Source organism: Suncus etruscus, chromosome 12, assembly GCF_024139225.1.
Source record: "Suncus etruscus isolate mSunEtr1 chromosome 12, mSunEtr1.pri.cur, whole genome shotgun sequence".
In the NCBI taxonomy this organism is placed as follows: Eukaryota; Metazoa; Chordata; class Mammalia; order Eulipotyphla; family Soricidae; genus Suncus; species Suncus etruscus.
In genome coordinates, this window is record NC_064859.1 from 66,450,049 (window position 1) to 66,470,418 (window position 20,370).

Here is a 20,370-nt window from a genome sequence, read left to right on the forward strand (position 1 = left end):
CAGCTTATCATAATGATAGAACAGTATCACTCAGTAATATAGTCTCAGGAAGGTTGCTCTAGACCACTATGAAACAATTTGCTCATTTCTCTGGAAGTGAGCGTGGGGACATACTTCGGTGCTATTGGCAGATTAGATTACAAAGTGGAATACACTGGAGTCAATGGAAGGCCACCTTAATAAAATATTCTGATGACTGTGGTCACAAGAAATTTTGTACCTCTGATAACAATGAATCACTAAACAGTTTACCTTTTATTCTATTTTATTTTATTTTTGGTTTTTGGACCACACCCGGTGACACTTAGAGGTTACTCCTGGCTATGAGCTCAGAAATCGCTCCTGGCTTGGGGGACCATATGGGATGCTAGGGGATTGAACCATGGTCTGTCTTAGGTTAGAACATGCAAGGCAAATATCCTGCCTCCTGTACCACTGCTCCGGCCCCTGGTTTTCCTTTTTAATGAGCTTGTCCATATATTTTCAATATAGTGCCTTAAGCTAGTTGATCTTTGAGCCCTCCCCCATCAGACTGTGGATTGATTTAATGGTTACTAATTAAGACTCAGCTGAACTAGGATTAACCAGAATTTTCAAACAATTAAGTTTAATTGATTTTATGACACATTCATTTGAAATGGGTTTCATTTATCTCAAACATTGTACTTGAAAAAGTGTTTCTGGAGCTAGAAAGTATACTGGGCTTAAAACACTTGCCTTGCCTGTAACTAATTCTGGTTCAATCTCTAGCAACACATTTTCCACTCAGCACCACCAGGAAATCTTCATGATCATAAAGCCAGGTTTGTAATAGCCCCCACCTACCACTGGATTTGACCCAAATACAGCCCCCTTCAAAATAAAAATATTTCTAGAGATACTTGGCTCCTGTCTTCACCCTGGATAAATAATATACTACCAGGGATGGAACCTCTGCTGTTAGAAAATAAAAGAACTTTTTTTTTTTTTTTTTTTTGGTTTTTGGGCCACACCCGTTTGACGCTCAGGGGTTACTCCTGGCTATGTGCTCAGAAATCGCCCCTGGCTTGGGGGGACCATATGGGACGCCGGGGGATCGAACCGCGGTCATTCCTTGGCTAGCGCTTGCAAGGCAGACACCTTACCTCCAGCGCCACCTACCCGGCCCCGAAAATAAAAGAACTTTTGATTGATGTTTGGAAACAACAACTTTGACCAATTCTATAAGTGGTAGTATATAGAGAAATTTGTCTGAGTTTAGTACATAAGGCAGAATTTAAGAATCTCATTATGCTTTTTAAAATTATTTCTATTTGTATAACCAACCTATAAGAAAAGTGAAAATAATCAAATGAGTCCCCCTATCTCTTCATCACCAAGCAAAGTTTACAGTTAAATGTTGGTATCCCTCTTTCCAGGCTATTTCTTACCATTTTCCATTATTGTTTATGAATATAGTTGTGACCATATGACTCTATTTAATAGTTTGTTTATGATACTCTTTTATTCTTTAGCACTTATGTAACTATTTGTATTCATCTTTAAAGAAATGCATACTTTCCACTAACGAAATGAAAATTGTAGTGTGGAGTTTATGTATCTTTTCAAGTGGTGGGATTCCATCAAGATTGATTAGTAAACACTGCTTATTTTGAAACTTATTCTGTTTCTCTTCAATATGAAAATGTAATGCTTTCAAAATCAAAATTCAATGGAATGATTTTGTTTCTCTCCAATTCGAAAATGAAATGCCTAAAAAAAATTGCTTTATTAGGGATTGTCTCAATTTCATTAGCATCTGGTTAGAAGTATATATCTTTGAAAATTTGTGTAAACCATCTCATAGGAATCAACATCATTTATAATAACTTACAAGCAGGCATTTTCCCCTACAATTGGCTGAATAAATAGTGATGGAACTGGCAAATAAAATACTGTTCAGGGGACTCTAATATTGAAATATATTAAAAAAGGAACCCAAAATCATTATTAAAAGGAAAATTGGATTTTGTACATCAGTATATGAATGCTCTTAGCAATATTAACTGAGGAAGGTTTGGGTGATGGTTTGAGGGAGACAAGGGATAAATGTCTTCTGAAGCCTTGAAACTACGGCTGATATATTCTCTCAGTTATTCAATTGTGACAAACAGTTCTGGAGATGTGTCAAGTGAGGATGGTAAAGATTTGGGAAGTGCTCACTATATGTCTCTCAAGGGCCAAGAGCTCTTAGAACTGCTTTTCTGAGAGATCACAAAGCAAAAATAAATTGCAAAAGCCTACATTTCTGGCAATAAGAAAGTTCAAATGGAGTAAATGGACGGACTTTGTGAAAAGGAGAAAAGCTTCCTATATTGCATGACATGGGTCATTTACAATTCCCAAAGTGTAAGAGCCATGTCTTCATCTCTATTAGATAAGCAACTTCATTGGCCAGATCTAGGCTTATAAGTAGAATGTCTATAGTTTATTGTTTTTTTGTTTCAGATATTTTGTCTGAAAATATACTGAACACAATTGCAAATGTGTCAGGATGTCTGCCATACATGCTGCCCCCCAAATGCCCAAATTCCTGTCTTGCAAACAGATACAGACTCATCACAGGAGCATGTAACAACAGGTACTTTATTTACATTATTTTACATCACCATTGTAAGTTGTGCTTGAACATAACTAGATGTCACCCAGCAGACTCCAGACTTAGGAATCCCCCTGCCTCAGCTCCTGATTCCTCCTTGCTCTGACTTTTGAGCCACCACTTGTGTCTCTGGAGAGCTTCTAACACACAGCATGGTTATAACAAAATTTCCTTAAAAATGTTTTTTCCTTATTGATGTAGCAGTAATAATAGTGTCAATGCTTATGCTTATTATGTACAAAGTTATTTGACCTTTACCATCAGCTTATTATCCAAGTCATTTCAGCACCATTCTTCTGTATCTTCCAGTCAGCTTCTTCCTTCTACACTCTCTCAGCCTATCTCTCTATCAAACTTGGTAAACTCAGTTCTGTTGCCAGAGTCTGATGTTTTATGTTTGTGGTAAACTGTCTATTTCCTCACTTTGTTTCTTTGTCTGACACATCTGAGAAATATCATCTGACATTTGTCCTTTGCTCTCAGATTTATTTCACTTGACAAGATACTCTCTACTTACCTCCAGGTTTTAGTGAAAAAGAGTAGCTTTTCTTTTTTTTTTTTTTTAATTTATTTTTTCTTTTTTTTTTTTTTTGTCCCCCAATTCACAATACATACCCGGCAAGGGGCCTGTGTTGAGGTGTATATGGGGTGCCTTTACTGTACCTCCTCTTTCTATACAGCCAGTGTAAAGAACACAGCCTGTGGTAAGATTTGGGAGGCCTTATCTTATCTGTTATTTATTTTATTTTTTTTTCTTCAGAGCAAACTAAAGTTGTTTTTTTTGTTTTTGTTTTTTTTAAAGTAAGAATTCATTTAAAGGACAAAATTGATTAACATAATGAGGTAAACTAATATAACATAATATAGTGACATAACATAACATATAATATAATTGATATAATAATAATACATGTAAGTCAAAGAAAATTTCTGATTAAAAACACAATTTTTTTTCATAATAGCTTACATATCTTTCACTGTAGTATTTTGGGTACATATTCACATTGAATCAGGGGAATACCCATCACCTAATATGTCCTCTTCTCAATCAAAAATCAAATATGCTGAAAATAGGCAAAATCCTGTCTAGAGGCTTCCAACCTCAGTTTGAGAGAGGATGTGAAAAAAGTAATTAAAATACCACAACAATACAAAAAAAAATAAAAATAAAAAAATATCGAATTAAATAACCGATAAGCACCACAGCAATAAAGACAGGCACCACACAATAATCTCGGTTCTGAAATCAAATCATACTCAAGTGCAAAAAGAAAAAGAAAGACAAAACAAAATAAAATAAAATAATATTGGAGACATCAACCGTAATCTCCACACCAAAAGACGTCAAAAAAAAAAAATAGATCATTTATTCTCCTCTTGCTGTTTTCGTGGTATGTGGAAGACTTCTACTTTATCTTGGATGGTAAAATCAGACCTGTTTCTAAAGATCTTGGTGGCTGTGCAGATCAGGGAATGGAGTTTATGAAGTCTTTCTTTGTGGTTCTAGCAGTTATGCTTCTTCAATGTCATTTTTTTGTTTTTTATGTGTTCTAGGTGTTTCAGAATAGTACTACCATTCTGTGTTTTTCTTTTGTCTTCTTACTTCGTTTAACATAACATGATCTAGGTCCATCCACGTTGCTGCAAAGTCTGTGATTGTATCATTTCTAACTGCCATGTAATATTCCATTGTATATATGTACCACATCTTAATGATCCATTCATCTGTTGTTGGACATCGAGGTTGGTTCCAAGATTTGGCTATTATACTGAGTGCTGCAATAAATAGTGGGGTGCATATGTATTTTGGAATGAATGTCCTTCCATCTTGGGGATATATGCCTAGGAGAGCAATTGCTGGGTCAAATGGCAGCTCAATTCTAAGTTCTTTGACTACTCTCCAGACTTTTCTCCATAGATGTTGGACCAAGGGGCATTCCCACCAGCAATGAATGAGAGTTCCTTTCATACCACATCCTCTCCAACAAAGGTTGTTCCCATTATTTTTGATGTGAGCCATCCTCACTGGTGTGAGTTGGTATCTCATTGTTGTCTTGATTTGGATCTCCCTGATGATGAGCGAAGGTGAGCATGTTTTCATGTGTTTGTTGGCCATCCTTCTCTCTTCCTCAGAGAAATGTCTATTCATTTCGTCTCCCCATTTTTTTATGGCTTCGTTTGGTTTTGAAGGGCTCAGGTTTCTGAGCACTTTGTATGTTCTAGATATCAGCCCTTTATCTGATATATCAAGTGAAAAGATTTTTTCCCATTCTGTTAGCTGTCTTCTTGCATTAAGTAGGGTTTCTTTTGCCATGCAGAAGCTTTTTAGTTTGATATAGTCCCATTTGTTTATAGTTGATGCTAACGTTTTTGCCTTTGGTGCTCCATTCTCAAAGACCCTTTTGATATAAAGGTCTTCGAGTGTTCTGCCTATTTTATTCTCGATAAACTTTATAGATTCAGGTCTGATTTCCAGATCTTTGATCCATTTTGAGTTGACTTTTGTATAAGGAGTGAGATATGGGTCGATTTTCACTTTCGTGCATATGAGTTTCCAGTTGTACCAACACCATTTGTTGAATAGGCTTTCTTTGTTCCATTTCATATTCTTGCCTCTTTTATCAAATATTAGCTGGCTATATATCTGGGGGTTTATGTCTGGGAATTCTGTTCTAATCCACTAGTCTGAGGTCCTGATATGATCGATTGATCATATCAATCGATGCAGAGAAGGCGTTTGACAAAATCCAACACCCGTTCATGTTAAAGACACTCAGCAAAATAGGGTTAGAAGGCACCTTCCTTAAGATAGTTACAGCTATTTATGAAAAGCCTACAGCCAACATTATACTTAATGGCGAGAAGCTAGAAGCATTCCCACTAAGGTCAGGAACTAGGCAAGGCTGTCCACTCTCTCCACTCTTATTTAATATAACCTTAGAAGTCCTAGCAATAGCAATCCGACAAGAGAAGGGAATCAAAGGAATTCAAGTAGGGAAAGAGGAACACAAGCTAGCTCTATTTGCTGATGATATGATGATATACATCAAAAACCCTAAAGAATCCACAGAAAAACTCTTAGAAACAATCAACCAATACAGTAAAGTGGCTGGATACAAAGTCAATACACAAAAGACAGTAGCGTTTTTATATACAAACAATGAAGTTGAGGAGAGAGAGATTAAAAATACAATTCCATTTAAGATAGTATCAAAAAATATCAAATACCTAGGAATCAACCTTACAAGAGAAGTGAAAGATCTATACCAGGGAAATTTCAAAACACTTCAGAAAGAAATTGAAGACGATCTAAAGAAATGGAAGAACATCCCATCCTCATGGATAGGTAGAATTAACATAGTCTAAATGACTATTTTACCCAAACTGCTATATAGATTTAATGCAATCCCTATCCAAATCCAGACACAATTCTTTAAAGAAATAGAACAATCAATTATAAAATTCATTTGGAACCATAAAAGACCCAGGATAGCTAAACACATTCTGAAAAATGAGAAGTTGGGAGGTATCTCCTTACCTAACTTGAAACTATACTATAAAGCCATAGTAATAAAAACAGCATGGTACTAGAAGAGTAGCTTTTCTTATTGCAGAGTAGCAGTCAATTGTTTACATACACCTCAATTTATTTATTTACTCATTTGTCATTTGAATTATTTCTAGAGTGCGACTATTGTAAATGGTCTTGCAATGACACATAGGAATATATATTTTTAAACTAATGTTTTTGTGTTTGAGGGAGAGATATCATATAGTAAATTTTCTGAGTCATAGCAGAATTATATTTCTAATTTTTTCTTAAGTGCCTATACTCCATACTACTTTCCATGAAGACTAAGCCACATATCATCACCGACAGTGAATAAAAGTTCCTTTTTCAGCAAGCACTTCCCTGCCAGCATTGGCTGTTCACAGTCCTTTGAATATCGGCAATGCTCACTGCGGAGAGGTGATATCCCCTCATTGTTGTTTCCAGAAATCTGTTAGCTATCTGTATTATGTCTATTTTTAGAAAGTATCGGTTCATTTTCTTTCCTCATTTTAAAAAATTTTATTTTGGTTTTTATTATTGTTTTTAAATGATAATAATATATTTAAGTACCATGATTGCAAACATGTTTGTAGTTGAGTTTCAGTCATAAAAAGAACACCCTCTTCACCAGTGCAACCTTCCTGCTCCATTGCCCCCATCTTCCACTCTCCCATTTTTATGGTGTTGTGTGCTTTGTTGCAGTTAATATTTTTCATTGATTTTTTTTCACGGGTACAAGGAACAATCACACCTAGCAACACTGATCAGGGTTTAGTTCTGACTCAATGCTCAGGGGTCAATTTTTCTAGGGTTCATTCTTTGCATTGTCTTTAACATTTACCTTTTTTTTTTTTCATTATCTTTGACTTATTTTTCTGCTTTTTATGGAATTTCCTTTACATTTTTTTCATTTACATTATTTTACATCACCATTGTAAGTTGTGCTTGAACATAACTAGATGTCACCCAGCAGACTCCAGACTTAGGAATCCCCTAAGTCTTTTATTAAAAATACATAGTGTTTCTTGGCGGCAATAAGTGCCTTTTGTTATTGTTTGTCTGAAAATGTTTAAGTCACTTCTCAAATTTGAGTGATAATTGTCTGGCGGATTACACTGCTTTGAAGGATACTTTTTTATTTAAGACTTTAAATAAATTGCACCAAATTCTGGCCTGTAGCACTTCACTAAAGAAATTTGAGTTCCTCTGTGAGTGTTTGTCTTTGTCTTGCATTTTAGAAGTTTATCTCTCTTTGATTCTTGTCACATGATCCATCTAGTCACATGAACACCAGTGTCTCTTGGTATTCTTTGTGAGTTTTATTTGTCTGAACACTTCGAACTTTCTTAATTATGTAACACGTCTACTCTCTCAGATGGGAAAATGATCAACTATAAAATGCTCTATACATATTTTGGAATTTCTATGACAAGAATGTTATTCTTCTCAATGTCTTTTAATTTTTTTTCTTGGCTTTTATTTCTCTTCTTTATTGAAATGTCCAATTCCTTGTTTTAGAGGTCTCTGATTCAAGTTCATTTTCTTTTTTAATAAATAAGATTTTAAGTGCATCACAGTGAGATATACAGTTGCAAACTTTCTTGTAATTGACTATCAATCATTCAGTGTTTCAACTTCTCTCTCTTCAGCAGTGCACATTTCCTATCACTAATATCCACAGTTTTCCTCCTGTTCTCCTCCCACACAAATCTACTGCGTGTATAGCCTGTATAGCAGACATTTTTCTTCTGTCTCTATCTCCTTTGTTCTCTTTCTCTTTTCCCTTTTAGGCACAGCAATATTGTTGCTGAAGAGGTATCATGCATATCACTTAACTCGTTTCAGCACCTAGTTCTTGTCTAGAGTGATCATTTCCAATATCATTGTCATAGCAGTTATCTCTGTCCTAATTGCATTTCCCCTCTACTCATTTTATATAACCACCCTATCACTGACTAGTTCTAGATCTCATCTCTACTATATTTGGCTATTATAACCAGAATATCTTTTTTTAGATTTCACAAATGTATGTGATCATTCTATGTCTAGCCCTCTCTCTCTCTGTGACTCATTTCACTCAGCATAACACTTTTCATATCCATATATGTATGAACAAATTGTATTACTTAATTTTTTAAATAGCTGAATAGTATTACATTCTGTAGATGCACCATAGTTTCTTTATCTACTCATATATTCCTGGACACTTGGGTGATTTCCAGATTCTGGCTATTGTGAATAGTGCTGTTATTAACATAAGAATCAAGATAGCTTTTTTGCACCATATTTTTGAACTCCTAGGACTCCTATGTATATTCATCTATACATTCCAAGGTATGGTATTGCTGGGTCATATGGGAGTCTAATCTCTAATTTTTTGATGAATATACAGTTGTTTTTAAAATGGCTGGACCAATTAACACTCCCACCAGTATGAGAGTTCCTTTATCCTATATCTGCACCAGCATTAGTTATTCTTATTCTTTGTGATGTGTGCCATTCTCTGTGGTATGAGATGATATCCCATTGTTGTTTTTATTTATATCTCCCTGATGATTAATAATGTGGAGCATTTTTTCATGTGACATTTGGTCATATGTATTTCTTCTTTAACAAAGTTTCTGTTCTTCTCTTCTCAATTTTAGTGAAATTAGGTGTTTTGTTTTCTTGTTAAACCCTACCAAAGCCTTATATCTTACATATTAACCCTGTTTGCTATTTATTCTGCTAATGTGTGTTTTAGGTCAGCTACTGTACTCTTCAATACATCAATACATTAATTTATTTTTGATTGAGATTACTCATTGTTCCTCTCAAATTTTCAATTTATTGAGGTTTTCTTCCACTGATTTTATTTAACATCATTAGCTTTGTTACTTTGAAATTATTTCTTATGAATTTTAAATGAATAATGTATATTTAAGTATCATTTAAAGATTTTTTTCCTTATTCAATGATGTGGCTTAACTCATCTATTTTCTTTTATTATTCCTGGTGCTATATACAAGCTAAGTTGATATACTAGTACAAGTTTGTGGGCTGGATTGACAATAGAGTAGGTAGGACTTGCACGTGACAGACCTGGATTTGACACCAGCCCTGAGCATAGCCAGATGTTATACCAAAAACAAAAAAAGAAAGAAGTTTACCTGATTAATAACTCACACTTTCTCACACTTGCAATTAAAGTAGGATCCTCTCAGTATGTGTAGGCCTGGATGACTGTTGAAAATTTGTGGTTGCAGTTTCCATATAGGTGCATTGAATAACTGATATGTTCTCTGAACTAGCACTCAAAGTTTCTGGTGTCTGGCCACTTATATGAAACCAGTGTTCAGTTAACCTGAGTAGCCACTGAATAGTCAAGAACAAGTACCCAATCACAGATGATCAGCAAGCTCATCTTCAGAGCCAATAAAGGCTTTGTGTTTGCTATTACCTAGATAAAATTTTAGAATTAATTTCAGCACATCTGGCATAAAGACAAGCTCTATCTGTTAGATAGTCCTGTATCACCAAGTCATAGTGGGTTTTTCTGCTGCTTGCTGGAATAATTTATGTGTTCTCAGATTCCTTAGTACTGTGTTAATCTGGTCTGAAAGATAACCAGGGGCATAGTTTCTTTTACCTTGTAATAGGTCTGTGTTGGACTTGAACAGGTCAGTTGGGTTATGTTGTGTACTAGTTTTTTGACAGCAGTGATGCCTTTTCATTAGTTTCTAAATACCTGGGTGTCAAAAACCAGCTAATTCAGGCTTGTGCTGAATTGACCCTCTGACTCATGCCTTGGGCCTAGAACATATTGTACACTCATTTCATAATGATACCTAATATAGTAAGTGATAATCATTATTAAATGAATACACAGTGTAGACCTCTGTATTTTGAGCCCAAGGCATGAGTCAGAGGGTTACAAATATATAATTCATTGTGCCTTTTCCCTAAAAGACCTTGATTAATCTTCGAATAAATTGCTTCTCAAAATTATAGCAACAGGGTTCACAGCTTAGCATAATGTCAAGTCCGCAAAGAGAATGAACAAACTTGAGCCCTCATTTTCCTTGATACTAACAGAATAGAGATTCACATAGCACAAAGTGACAGACACTCCTGTTATTGGATGCATTAATAGCCAGGAATTCCAATTGTACACCCAGAGTGACAGAAAAGAAGTAAAATACACAGTGTAGGCTGCAGGAAAGGATTGTACCAAAGGTTCAATCCCAATTTTCTTTACATGAGAATTTTTAATAAACCTCTTTCTCAGTATAACATTAGTGTAATCTATACAGCCTCAATATTTATAAAGTAATAAAGGAAATTATAATATGACATTAAAATAGAAGGCATTGAAATTATAATTCAGACTCAGAATCTATATGGATATGTTATGTTTTGTATAAAAATAAACTAGTATAAATCTATAAATTAATTTTCCCCAAATAGCCAAATACAAGATAATTGTAGGATCAGCCATTCAAATATATTGTGTTTATGTCTAGTTTAGAAACTTGAAGAAGGGGCCGGAGCAATGGCGCAAGTGGTAAGTCTCCTGCCTAGGATGGATTGCGCGTGGATCAATCCCCCAAAGTCCCATATGGTCCCCCAAGCCAGGAGCGATTTCTGAGCACATAGCCAGGAGTAACCCCTGAGCATCACCAGGTGTGGCCAAAGGAAAAGAAAGTAAAAGATAAGAAAAAAGAAACTTGAAGAAAATGTGGAAAGCAAATAAATGTATTTCTAAGCACTTGAGCCACTGAAAAGTCTAAACATCCACCCTCATTGATCCTGCATGACAAGTCTCACCCTACAAAATGAGTGGTTCTAAAGGTCCTAATCCAGCAACTCTTCCCAGAAACCCAATAAGTAATAAACAGAAACTCCCTACACTTCAAGGAAAATCTGAATAAACAGAAACTCCCTACACTTCAAGGAGAATCTGAGAGATCATTAGGCATATCTTGGAAATAAAAGTCAATCCCCAGGCACTTGAATACTGTCCATTACTGTAAAAATATCAATACAACTCTTGAATGGCAAATTGCAGAAGTAGAGAACTGACTTCCAGTTCTATACCAGCATAGAATTATTAAAAATGCATTTTCTCCAGGATATAGTATTAGGTAATATTGTACTTCTTGAGAGAGAGTAAAGGATTGTCTCTAATGTATCCATAATAGTAATTTGAAAGACACATACTGAATGAAGTCTTCCAATGTCCCTTTGAGTTTTACAATTAACCTTTCAGCTGGGAGTTTAGTGTTATTTTCTCTTTAGGATGCTCTGCACTCTCCTGATCAAGCCCAGGAGAGGGTCTGACATTTCAAATCAATCACAGCAGGTGGAACAACACACAGCCATCCATTTCCTTACAAGCTCTTTTCCAAAATGTTTCAATTAACTTATTTTTTTCCCAGAATTAAAGCCATTCTTCCAATGCCCACTATACAAATCTTATCAATGAATAATTCAGTACTGTAAGTTGATCCCCATGGGAGAGACTCCTCCTAAAATATAGTTGAACAACATCTAAGAGCTTTGAAGAAACACAGGGGCGATCAGTACGCCCCCGGACCCACTGAATTGAACCACAGAAATTTATCACACTCTTCCTGGGTTCTGTTGACCAGGTGGAGGTTTTGTTCATGAAGATAAAGTGTCTGCTCTCACTGACTATTCAATCATATGTCTGTTCCTGGGCTATTGTGACATCCTCATGAATGGCTGAAATATAAAAGTCAATCAGCAAAAGAAGAAAAGATCATCGCCCAAGCAGTTAAATTAACCTTTCATTATTTTTAATTGAGTGAAATAGCACCTCCCTCTGAGCTGCACTTTATGAAATTTCAATAAAGACAAATCAACTGTAACGAATCTGAGCACTTTATTAAAGTGCCTTCCAATCTTCCCAGACTAACTTATTGCAGCTAATTGAATGCATTACCATCCCTTATAGTTTTGCAAATTGAGCAATGTAGATATGCTGGAGATTAGTGATGTATTAATCACAAAATTATTCCCCATTTACTGACCCTACAGATGGACAAAAGTAACTACCACTACTGATAGCTGCTAGAGTTTTATAGCTTCATTTATCTTACATACTTAATAAAAATTTATCACAGACACATTTACATATTCATATATTTCATTTTCTATTTGCATTTTATAGTGGAATTTTTGACAATTAGAAATTTTGCAGCTAGCATGGGGTTTAAAATAGTTTGTGTTTTCTCCAAAATTGAGATTTTTTTTTAAAGGTGACCATTGGGACCAGAGAGATAGTACAGGAGATAAAGCTCTTGCCTTGTATACATCTGATCTAGTTTTAATCCCTGATACTGCATATTACCCAAACACCTCTAGTAATGACCCCTGAACACAGAAATAGGAGTTGTAATCAAGGTGTTTAAATTAAATATTTTTTTAAAAAAGAAATAGTAGTAAGCCATGAGCCGCACTAGGTATTCTCAAAGTACTATTTATATACAATTGGGCAGAACAAATATACTATAAATATTAATAATTATTAAAAATAAAAGTGACATTTTTAACATAGATTATTGATGAAGTTAATGAAACACCATTGAACAAGTGACCATGATACCTATACCTGAGACAGTCCCTAATTGGACGTTGTATCCTAACACAACGGTATGTTATTAAGAAAACAAAATTATGGCTTAAAAAAAGCAATTAGGGGCCTGGAAGGTGGCGCTAGAGGTAAGGTGTCTGCCTTGCAAGCACTAGCGTAGGACGGACCATGGTTCGATTCCCTGGCGTCCCATATGGTCCCCCCAAGCCAGGGGCGATTTCTGAGTGCATAGGCAAGATTAACCCCTAAGCATCAAACAGGTGTGGCCCAAAAACCAAAAAAAAAAAAGAAAAGCAATTACTGGTGATAGTGTTTCCTGGCTTAATCTTTATAAATAGCAACTTGGAGATATCTCATATATATAATATTAAAATTGTCTTATGACCCAACAGTTCCACTTCTTGGCATCTCCCCTTCAAATGCAAAGGTATTAATTTAAACTTATGCTCATTGCATTGCTTAGCACAATAGCAAAGATATGTGGATGGATAGATGAACAGATAAAAAGAATCAATGGCAGTGAATGGATAGGAGAAAGAAGTTGTGGTATATATACTCAATGGAATACTATGCAACTGAAAGAAGAGAGATAAAATCATGCAATTCATTACAAAGTAAAATTGTACAAAAAGTTAAAAATATAACTAATATCTAAATAAAATAAACCACAGGGAGAAGGAAAAATACCAGATGACCTCATTCATCTGTAAAGGAAAGAGAGAAAAAAATCAGTATTATACACAAATAAATTCTTGACCTTGAGGAAGTGGTAGTGGGGAAATGACGATCAGATTAGAGATGACACAGGGGTAGTAACAGGGTTCATAGGTTCTTTGGTAGTAGTAAAAAGGAGTAACTGTACATTATTAGCCTACATTTTAACACTAATGTAATTCTCTTCCCAAACTATAGCAAAATCAAAAGTAAGAGAAAATGTGAATGCTACCTTCCACATATAAAACTCTCCCATTTTGAATAATAAATAAAATATTTAACCTATTTAACTCTAAAACAGGAGAAATTAGCAGCAGTTTTGTGCTATTATTTCACCTTTGCTGATGTTCAGGTTGAGAAGCCCTTGCTCCTAGCAATGAATGGTCAGACGAAATTCTGTTCCAAATGTGGAACTAGTTTTAGAAACCCCTTTTGATATGCATAAGGAAATTAACACATGATGAATCATTATTAGAATTACTTTCATTGATCTTTCAGCCAACAAGTTAATAATAGTCTTCATTTTCTTTGTAAATAAAATTAGGAAAGCACCCTATTGGTACAAAAATTAGTAACCAATATTAGTCTTTTCATTTCTCAATCACTAAGAAAGCTTTGTCTATAACAAACAGACATCTTCAAAAGCTTCATTTTAGCTCCTTTGATGATGAAATAGTTTTTCCTGCTCAGAAGTTGTTTATAAAACCAAAATGCTATCAAATATAACTTTGTTTCATGTTTTATTCATACTTTTTATCAAAATACATTTTGACCCACATAATCACTCAAAAATCAGGCTATCAATGAGAAACATTTCCTTTCAGCCTAATTGACTAAGTTCAGTCTCATTGTCAAATCCATCAACCAAATATAACTAACTTTCCCTCAGTTATAAAAAAAAACTGATTTATTTTTATTCAAATAAATATATTAATACATTCTCCCTTGACAACCATCTCACTTCTGGATTTAGATCTTCTCAACAAATTCTAAAGAACTTAACTTCATCTTAAAGATAAATACGACAGGAAGAGACATATTCTCAGATGCCTGATTAAAGACTGCCTTAAAAAAAACATTTCTTTGTCTTTCTGTGTAGGGCTCTAGAAATTTCTGACCTCCATGGTAAGGGCTCCACTCCACATACCTTTAACAAAACAATCTACAGATCATCTCAATTTTCATCTTAGGAAAAAGGTGTCCCAGAATTTGAGATTTGAAAATCAAGTTTTCTAATATTCCCCATGTCACCATGCATCCAAAAAAACCTTCTTGGCAGTTCCAGGTGTGGAAATCTGTAGAGGAGATCTCTTCCTGGTAGAGGATCTCTGAGGCCAGGAGGCTCTAATTTATTCCATTTCTTCTCTCTGAGGATAGTGTGGCACATTCAGGGTTTGCTTTCTTTTTCTTTCTTTTCTATCTCAATTCCACTTTCATGCTTATTTTCACAGAGACCAGCCCAGATGGGGAGCCTCCAACACAGCTCTAGCAAGATGGCTTCTTCCTACCTATGAAGATGGAATCAGTGAACCCAGAGGCTGGAACCCTCACTTCTTATACAATGGGTTTCCACTGCCTCCAGTCAGTACCCAGAACACTGCTAAACTGGTTTCCTTTTTTTTTGTTTGTTTTTTGGTGTTTTGGTTTTGGGGGCCACACCCATTTGACACTTAGGGGCTACTCCTGGCTATGCACTCAGAAATCGCCCCTGGCTTGGGGGGACCATATGGGACTCCGGGGGATTGAACTGCGGTCTGTCCTACTCTAGCACTTGCCAGGCAGACACCTTACCTCTAGCGCCACCTTCCTGGCCCCTAAACTGATTTCCTTAATGCTCACAAATCTTCCATGACCTTGAGGAAGTCAAACTTGTTCTGAGATCTTATTCATTGTACAGGTCCTGGGAAACAGATAGAGAATGGGGAAGTAGATTGATAGTGGGAGGGGGTAATACACTACATTACATTGTCCTGGCAACCCTCACAATCCCTAAATTGAGAAGGAACTTTCTCTTCTCTGTAGCTTGAGAATGGAGTCTCTGAAAGAAAAAAATCGTTGAATTAGTGGGTGCAACTATGCAGATTTAATTTTGGTTCATGGAACTTTTTGATTTATAATAATGTCCATTTAAAAAATCAGTCATAAGATAGAAGGTCGGGCAGCTTTAAAACACTTTTAATTAATGTAACATGTCTATAATATGATTATTATTACTTTACTTCTAAAGGTAAAGTGTTTGCTAAACTCATATCCAACCTATTTATCAACTTGATTATAAAAACTAGATCACTTTTCTACTAATTTAACTAATAAAATCAGTGAGTAAACCAATTCAGTTAGACAATGGAATCCTCAATGGGATTATCTGGACCTAACAATCATGTGCTATATATGGCTGCTCCTTATCAGTTTTTATTAAATCTGTCAATTCCTCTACATTGATCTTTCCAGAAAATAGTGAGGTAAGAGGAGAGGATGTTGCCCGAAAGTGGGGTAAGCAGGCCTAGAGCTTAATGCTATGGGACAAGAAGAGTTCAGTGTTCATGTGTCTAAGGCTCCATTTCAATTAGATTTATCTTTTTTTTAATTTATTTTTATTTTGGGCCACACCTGGTGATGCTCAGGGGTTACTCCTGGCTATGTGTTTAGAAATCACTCCTGTCTTGGGGGACCATATGGGACTCCGGGGATCAGACCGTGCGTGGTCTGTCCTGGGTCAGCCATGTGCAAGGCAAATGTCCTACCGCTGTGCCATCACTCTAGCCCCTAGATTTATTCTTAGTCTTAAGTTAAAGTCACCAAACCTTTATAACCTCTATTGTCTCTAAAACAAGGCAATAATAACTTTTCCTGTCCTACTAGACCAGTTTATTGACAACACCCATGGAAGTTCAGGAGGACTAGGTGATGGAAAAATCCAGAGGGCTGGTAGCCTCAGATGTTTTCTTAAAGAAGGTACATTTCCAAGGGATTCAGGATAACTTGTTTTCTGAAAAGGGAAAGTAGGCTATATAATTTGGGGGAACTCTGTGCTAATCACAAGCTAGTTAAACGTTGAGATTCTTTGATCCCTCATAATAAACATATTATGATTCCATAAGCATATATTTAGTGTAACTATTTAGGAGAGCCAGAGTTAAAGTATCATTAAGAATGCATTACTTTTAGATCTGAGAGTTAGCACAGCAGTAGGGCATTTGCCTTACATGCAGCTGATCTAGGTTGGTTCAAATCCTGGCATCCCATATGGTCCCCCGTGATTGCCAGGAGCAATTTATGAGCACAGAGGCAGGAGTAACCCCTGAGCACTGCAGGATGTGATCCAAAAACTAAAAAGAAAAAAAAAATATATTACTTTTTTTCTGCTGCAAAAAATTCCTGAAGTCTTAGACTAGAGTACATAAAATATCCTTGGATTTATATATTTGTAAAAATACTAATTTGTATATTTGTATATAAATATTCAAAATTGTTATTTCCTATTTTTATTGACTAACCATGTGTTTTGCTGAGCAAAAAAGAAGGTGTGTGCAAGGTTAATTGACTCTGCATGGCCTAGAGAAGAATCGATTTTCTTGCCCTTTCTGGATTATAAAGTCCACCTTCCATAGCTCCTGGAGTTTACTTTCAAAACAGCAGCACTGAAGTGCTCTATGTCTAACTTCACCTTTAACTGCAGTCAGAAACCTTCTTAGGTGTCATGTGATTATATTGAATCTACTTAGAAATCAAAGAAAATCTTCCTTTCTTGCAAACATTAAAAAAAACACAATGTAAAGTCCTATTTGGCAATTTAAAGATAAGCCATTCAGGGCCCGGAGAGATAGCACAGCAGCGTTTGCCTTGCAAGCAGCCAATCCAGGACCAAAGGTGGTTGGTTCGAATCCCGGTGTCCCATATGGTCGCCCGTGCCTGCCAGGAGTGATTTCTGAGCAGACAGCCAGGAGTAACCCCTGAGCACAGCCGGGTGTGACCCAAAAGCAAAAAAAAAAAAAAAAAAAGATAAGCCATTCACAGACTCAGGAAATACAGAGTACATCACTGGTTGAAGAGGGAATTATTATACCCACAACTATCTACTCTGTGAACCAAAAAAAAAAACTATATCCGTACTACAAAATAAAACTCCCAAAGGTCTCTGTCTATGATGCTATCAACTCCAATTTCAAAGTCTTGTTGAAATTTCACTATAAGGTTTCAGTCCTTATAATCTAAATAAAGCTGAAGATTGCTGGGTCAGAATTCCTTTCCATTTTGAACTTGTGAAACTAGAAAACACATTTACTGCTTACAAAATATCATGGTAAGAAGGCCAAAAGATCACCCTAATAAGCATTCTTGTTCAGAATAGAAGCAATGCAAAGAATGAAAATTGAGGTGTTCACTACAAACAATTTTGAAATCTGGTCAGCCCAGAATCTTGAAATCTAGCTTCCTAAGCCCAGATACAGCATTTTGTTAAACGAGAGATTCCACTTAAGTTCTGGCCTCCAAGGCAAGTTTCCACCATCAGGACCTGTGACTCTGTTTTTCACATAGATTATATGATATTTATGGCTAACAGTTTTATAAATTACTTGATTTAACACACATAACTGTCATGAAAGATTAATATTTTGATATTCATAATAAGTGAGGAAACTGAACTTAAGACAGATAAGTAAAAAGTTTCAAATGTTCATAGATCAGCAGTGCATCAAGAAGTACATCCAATACCCCTCTTTCCATAACTCTAGGGACTCCATCTTTGTAGCAACCAGTATCCTGGGAACATGTTCCCTTCTCTCTTTACTTTACCTTGTCCTTCAACCTGGCTTGTAGGACCTGACAAACTGCTCTTTTCTATCCAGGTTCGAGAGGTGACTAGACAAGTCATTCAAGTTTCCAATGAGGCTGTCACAGAGGATGACAAGTATTCTGATCTACTAATGGTGTGGGGGCAATATATTGACCATGACATTGCCTTCACACCCCAGAGCATCAGTAAAACTGCCTTCGGTGGAGGAGCTGATTGTCAGCTGACCTGTGAGAACCAAAATCCGTGTTTTCCCATACAGGTAGAATTTTACTTTTATTTTCAGTATAAAACTAATAAATGTCATTCTTAAACTGAAGACAAGTTATAAAGTACACTTGTGCCCCACTACCAGGAATAATACCCATGTAAATATCTTTTACATCCACCAGAAATGATCTATACACAAATACATATGTCATATGTACATATGTGTACCTGCTTTATTTACAGCCACTGCATATATTCTCACATGTGTTGCTCACACTGTTAATCTCCCTCTCTTTATAGCGCTAGGTGGATGAGAATTTGATTATTGATAACAGCTTCAGATTCCATTGTGCTTATGCATTACAATTTGTTTATTCAGAGCAAGTGGAGCATCTTCAGTTTTATTTTTTTATGCTTTCACACATAATGAGTCAAAATGAAGTCTAAATCTTCATGTGTATCTGCATATGCAGCTCAAAAACCACTAAAGGTAAAATTGCAAGATGCAGCTGAAATTTTGATAAACATTGCAAGCTTGTACTCCATGAATATCATTGCAATATTTCCTCACAAGAAATAAAAACAGTACAGGCACAGGCAGAATATGAGTTATCTCCATTTAATGTATACCTTCAAAACTCAAAAAGGCCATTTAGTATTTAAGAGCTAAGAGGATATCTTCACTAGCCTCTGTGCCTTTACAGCCCTTACTGAGCTACCTTGCTGGCATTAGTACAATACTGAAAAGAAGAACTTGAGGAAGATGGAGGGCAATGGCTGCATAAACCACAGTTCACTACTTTTAATTACCCTTTAATCTTTGGAGCAGGCAGCTTTCTCTCACAGAATATGTCTGAGCTCCTTTTCTAGGGGTTGTTGTGCAAAGCCTGCTTACTATGTACCACCAAGAAGCACTGGCATATTGTACCTTCAGATTGGTGCTCTGGGTGTTCTAAGGTCTCCTAAGATGAAAATGAGAAGTTCTTGTAATAGTATCTCAGTCAGTGCATGGTTCCTTGATAGGAGTCCCTGTCTACAGACTAGAGTGATTGTTAATAGCTGAGACACACATCACAGAAAGGAAGGCCACATCTCCACCATCCATCAGGTCCCAGTTCAATCTGTAAATCTGAAATTGTGGGTATACATGTTTTTTTTTTCTGTTAAAACTGGGCTGCTTCTCACCTTATAATGCAGCAATGTCAATTAAATGAGATCACATTTACCAAACCAAGTTAGGGTCAATGGAAGAAACCAGCAAGTGGTCATCTTATACAGCTCTTTAATTGCTGCCCTGTTTTCTAAGCTCCACCAACAATGGGCAGTGTGTGGCCTTTTTATTAGTTTCCACATAGTCCTTTATAGGAGAAATTGGGCTGTGCACAATAATCATGAGCTTCACTCTGAAAGCTGTAAGAGGAGAACCACTAGGGTTCTTCATATTAGAGGAGGCAACCTAGAGTTTCATGTACAAAATAATGGCCAAAAAGAGTTCTTTGGAGAATGTAGTTGTTCTTGCAATTTGGTGCTGATGACAGAGTAAATAGTATTTAGCAAGGTAAATGTGATAGTTCATTAGGGACTGTAGCCAAGACTACCAATGAAAGGACAAAGAGACTGAGCAGGACAAGGATTGGAACCATACATGGCTCTTGTGGTTCATGGCTAAGACAGTCTTTCTAAAGGCCAGAGCCATAAGAGCTGTTTCCCTGGTTAGTGAAAATTTAATATGATAATTTCATGGTTGCTTTGCTTCAACAGATGTTCATCACTGAACAGACATGAATTTTGTTCTTAGATAAAAATAACAATAAAATAATTAGAAAAGTATTTTTAAAAAAGATTACATCTAGCAGTAAAAACATGTGTTTTATGGGTTGATAGGA

At 36.0% G+C, this 20,370-nt stretch overlaps 1 protein-coding gene and 1 non-coding gene across 2 annotated transcripts in view; one reads left to right on the top strand and one right to left on the bottom strand.

Moving 5' to 3' along the window:
* The window catches only part of TPO (thyroid peroxidase), a 127,097-nt gene that overhangs the window by 35,493 nt on the left and 71,234 nt on the right, over positions 1-20,370 (top strand). Inside the window, exons 5-7 of the mRNA XM_049784653.1 lie at positions 2,467-2,599; positions 14,931-15,060; positions 18,330-18,536. Of these exons, the coding sequence (XP_049640610.1) occupies positions 2,467-2,599; positions 14,931-15,060; positions 18,330-18,536 (470 nt within the window). The remainder of the gene's footprint in view (positions 1-2,466; positions 2,600-14,930; positions 15,061-18,329; positions 18,537-20,370) is intronic.
* LOC126024822 (small nucleolar RNA SNORA51) lies at positions 3,206-3,338 on the bottom strand. The gene has a single exon (XR_007500922.1). It is a non-coding gene; the product is annotated as a small nucleolar RNA SNORA51 (small nucleolar RNA).